The sequence below is a fragment of the Cydia splendana genome, chromosome 13 (genome assembly GCF_910591565.1).
Source record: "Cydia splendana chromosome 13, ilCydSple1.2, whole genome shotgun sequence".
Taxonomy (NCBI): domain Eukaryota; kingdom Metazoa; phylum Arthropoda; class Insecta; order Lepidoptera; family Tortricidae; genus Cydia; species Cydia splendana.
Window position 1 is genome coordinate 2582831 of NC_085972.1, and position 4473 is coordinate 2587303.

General features: G+C 38.0%; 1 protein-coding gene across 1 annotated transcript; it reads right to left on the bottom strand.

Moving 5' to 3' along the window:
- Positions 1–529: 529 nt before the first annotated feature.
- Positions 530–3545, bottom strand: LOC134796443 (acyl-CoA Delta(11) desaturase-like). Its single transcript, XM_063768637.1, has 3 exons — positions 3316–3545; positions 2875–3211; positions 530–1055 (listed from the first exon to the last, which is right to left on the bottom strand). The coding sequence occupies exons 1-3, from the start codon at positions 3515–3517 to the stop codon at positions 530–532; spliced, it is 1065 nt and encodes a 354-aa protein (XP_063624707.1). The 5' UTR covers positions 3518–3545.
- Positions 3546–4473: the final 928 nt, after the last annotated feature.

Sequence of the window (4473 nt, forward strand, 5' to 3'; positions counted from 1 at the left end):
TGTATATAAGTATGTATTTATCTATACAAGTATGTATATCGTCGCCTAGTACCCATAGTACAAGCTTTGCTTAGTTTGGGGCTGGGTTTGATCTGTGTAAGATGTCCCCTAATATTTATTTATTTATTTATTTATTTATTTATACTATATAGTTGAAGTACTTGAAAGAACTTCGATTTGCTCGCTCGTTCGAAAATGTGTGCAATACGGAACCCTTGGGAGCGAGTTCGACTCGCACTTGGCCGGTTTTTTCTGAAAACTCCTTAATTCATGCTTCCATTCGTGACGTGCCCTTGAACATAACGGAGTTTAAAAAAAACACGGCCTTTTAGTAACTTCTGTCTTGTAATTTTATTTTGATTCAAATAAAATAAAACACATGCATATATTGCATTATCTTTTTATTATAGAAGAGACTATGCTTCATTCCCCAGTTTCCGTTGTAGTGTATTACATATTTCTAACCTGTGATACAGTTTAAACTATAAATTTATTACAAAAATGTATTTCTTCCAACGTTTTGCGAACTTTATTTCTTATTTTTACATGTCCCATTCACTTCCTTGTCAGGAAAGATAATGTCGACTGCTTCAATTTCTTCTAGAGTCATATGTTCATCGCGCCACCCCCACAAATTGGTACCATCACCAGTTCTTTTAGCTCTGAGGTCTATGGCTTTAGTTGACACCGTCTTCATCTCAGACGCCCAGCCCAGCCAAGCGAAAAAATCAATAAATTTCGTTGTCAAGTTCCAAGCATTGTTGCCTAATTCTCCAGTGCGGTAATCCCAAGGAAAAACGTGGTGGTAATTATGAAAACCCTCCCCAAGGGCTAATATTGTTACAAGTATGTTCTGGCACGGTAATATATTGTTGTCATAGGGTTTTTGTCCGTAGAAATGTGCAGCACTGTTGACCAAAAATGTGATGTTAATGCAGACTGTGTAGCGAAGAATTGTAAGATGCCAGGCGTTGTTAAGTGATTCTCCCCAGAAGTACATCGGAATCAGTGTAGGCAGCCCAAAGCACAAGCTACCAAAAATAGGTAGAGCATACCTGTAACAGATTAGAAATACTTTCGTCAAAATCATAGTTCACGCGTATATTTAGAGCTTTTAACTATTTCGCCGACCAACTCATTTAATTATGGCGAAATCTTGGTAACTTGCAGCAAGTAACATATTATTGTGAATGGGAAATAACAACCAGATTTTGATTCCTCTAAGTCAGGGGTCTCCAAACTTTTTTACCTGAGGGCCTGAGGGTGGGTGTATCTGGGGTTGCTGCTGTTAGGGCTGAACACCTGGAGCCTGGCTCCCGCGGGCCGGATTGGACCGCTGTCGGCGGGCCGGATTGGAACGCTTCGCGGGCCGGATTTGGCCCGCGGGCCGGGGTTTGGAGAGCCCTGCTCTAAGTCTTTGATGTCCATCATCACCTAGTTAACTAAGTTAGCTACGTAATCAGAATAATTGTAGGTACCTATATACTTAATCCTACTTAATGGGTCTCTATTGTTTCCCAAATAGTTTTAAGTCATAATGTATTGTTTGTCCGAATTTTCGTTAGTCATAATTAGTTTTTCTCAGAAACGCGTAACTTTTCAGGATTGCCATGAAACAAACCTAACCTAACCTAACCTATCGAACGAATAACGTTACGAAAATCCTGAAATGTTAACGGTTTCAGTTTTATGACTAACGATGATATGACAAACAATACATTATGACTTAAAACTTTATGGGAAACAAAGGGACCCCCCCTACTTAATATTATCAATGCGAAAACAACTGTCTGCCTGGAAATAAGATTTTATTTAGAGTTTTTATCCCGGAAATCACCCATTGAGGTGCAGTGGTCCAGCAGAGTTTTTGAAAAATCGTAGCGCCTTTTTAGGAGTGATTCTCAAGAAAGTGGCATCGACAGGTTAAAGCTAATGAATTTTTTTTTTGTATTTTTTTTACTTTTAAGAATGAAAAATATGTTTTACCACTTCAAGTACCCCAAATTTTCAAAAGGGAACGGAAAATGAAGAAGTTATTTTAAAGACATACAATAACCTATACATTGAACACAGGTTACAGTGAAAAATACATTCATTTTTATTTTTTCCCTTGAACGGATAATAATACGAATGTCTCACTTTTAGCATAGATGAATAAACCTTCATACAATATTAAAATGATATTATTACATTAGGCGCCATACCAAATTCGTAAAATAATCGAGACAAGTTAAAGTTAACATTCCGTTACAAAACCCCAGATTTCTGCTTTTAACCACTTGTCTTTACGAAACTACGACACTTGGGTCATAATGGTACCCTATACGGTGGTTAGCTTGATACTTACCTAATATTTTGCCATAGTTATGATCTAAATATTTTTTTCTGTGTATGAGTCAGATGCAATACCGCGCATGTACAGGTTGGTACAGGTTAACAGTGAAAATATCCTTGGACAAACTTCGTGCGTGAATATTGTTGTAAAAAAATATATAAGGCCTGTGGAAAGTACATTTTAAAAGGTATTGTTTATGTTATTATATAGCATGATATTTTATTTACATAAATTGGTGCTTATAAAATCTAAAGAACTAAAACTGGAAGAGCGATGCTTTTGGACAAGACAGGTTACAGTGAAAAGTGGTCCTCTTTATTTTTTATAAATATAAGTATTAAATTTAAATAAAAATAATGACTTGGCCTCGATAAACATTGTTTTAGTTTATCTAGATACATTTTTGTTTCATATGAAAAAGAGCAAATAAACATACATTCAATTCAAAAACTCGATGACAGGTTAAGATGCCACTATTTTCAGAATCACTCTTAGATCGGTGCGGTTGAGAATACATATTTATTCTAACTAATACTCACTTCTTTTGGAACATAAGCACTGGATTGCTGTAAACGTCAGACATGTCGATGGTCTTCCCCTTCGACAAAACCTCTGGATGCTTCTTCACCATTAGCCAACCAATATGTGAGAAGAAGAAACCTCTCTTCGCGTTATGAGGGTCAGCATCTGTGTCACTGTACTTGTGATGGAGTCTGTGGTCCCTGATCCAGGGCACGGCTGAGTTTTGGGACGCCACAGAGTTCATTATGATGAGGAGGATTTCCAAAGCCCGATTGGCCTTATAAGTTTTGTGGGACCAGAGCCTGTGGGCGCCAGCCGTCATGCCGATCAAACCGACAATACACAGAATTATAGCTAAAATATAAAAATACAATTTAGAAAATCGAAGCGGTAGTCTCCAGCGCAATCCAGAGAATAATAGTAGTTTTTGGATCCGCATATCGCCGATGAAGACTCACCCAACAAAATTGTACCCCATTTTGCTGAAGTAAGACATAAATATAGGCCGTATAGGGCAGCTATATGAAGATAGCTGAATGACAGTACATTTCGGTACAGTATTTCATAATCCCTTGGCTTTTGGATTGGTACATCTTGCTGCGGTGAAGCCTTTACATCTCTATTTTTAGTCACGCCAGCTACATTTGGACCATCAACCATGATGCCTTGTCTTTGTTTCTGTAAAAAAGAACCACGGTTATAATGTGTAGTACCTATATGAGTTCATCCTACGATCACAAAGTCCAGTAAAAATTCCCGCCAGGAAAATACAATATTTTCGAGTAACTAGTCAGTCCAAGTTGGTGTGCACCGACTTGGTAAGCGACAATATCGAGGTGCCAAATTCCTATGAACATGACGTTTATAGTGGTATTTCCACACTTTGTCGCTGCAGTCAGTTAGCTACGAATCTATGTATAGCTAGGCAACAACCCACGCCCCATAAAAAAAAACTACAAGCAGCACGACCATATCATTCTGCTGAAACCGTAACCCAAATGACAATCGTTTACTACAAGACATATTGTTGTGTGCGTGGCTGCCCTCTAAATGGCGAGACCTATTACTAATACTTCGCTCTCGTAAGTTGGATCCATAGAAATCAATCAAACAATCTAAGGAAATTCTCAAGTGTTTTGGGCTCGGTTTCAGTTCATGTAAAATAAAATACTTAGATGGCGGTCTACGATACGCACATCGATGTGAGCACGTAACGTGAAACACCACAAATAAGTCACAGACTATAGTCAGCGCAAGAAACGTTAGGACCAATATATTACAGTTACGTATTGAACCTTCCGTTTTCCGGCTCCAAACACTAGTTGTAAGAGCAATTAGTCGAATACTATGGCGTCTATGGCACAAGTCTGCAAAGCCACACTTCCCTAGGATCATACATTGGATAAATACGGCCCCCAATAGCGACCCCCTCTCATCTGTACATAATAACTTACCCGCAATAGGTATTAACAGACGCGAGACGCACTTAGTTTGAGAAACTTTGACTATACACTTAAAACTTGGCTTGCTGAGCGGCCCTTTTATATAGTATCGAAGAATTTCCAACTTCGAAATAATTATGAAAATATAATTATATTTTATTTTGTAATGTTTAA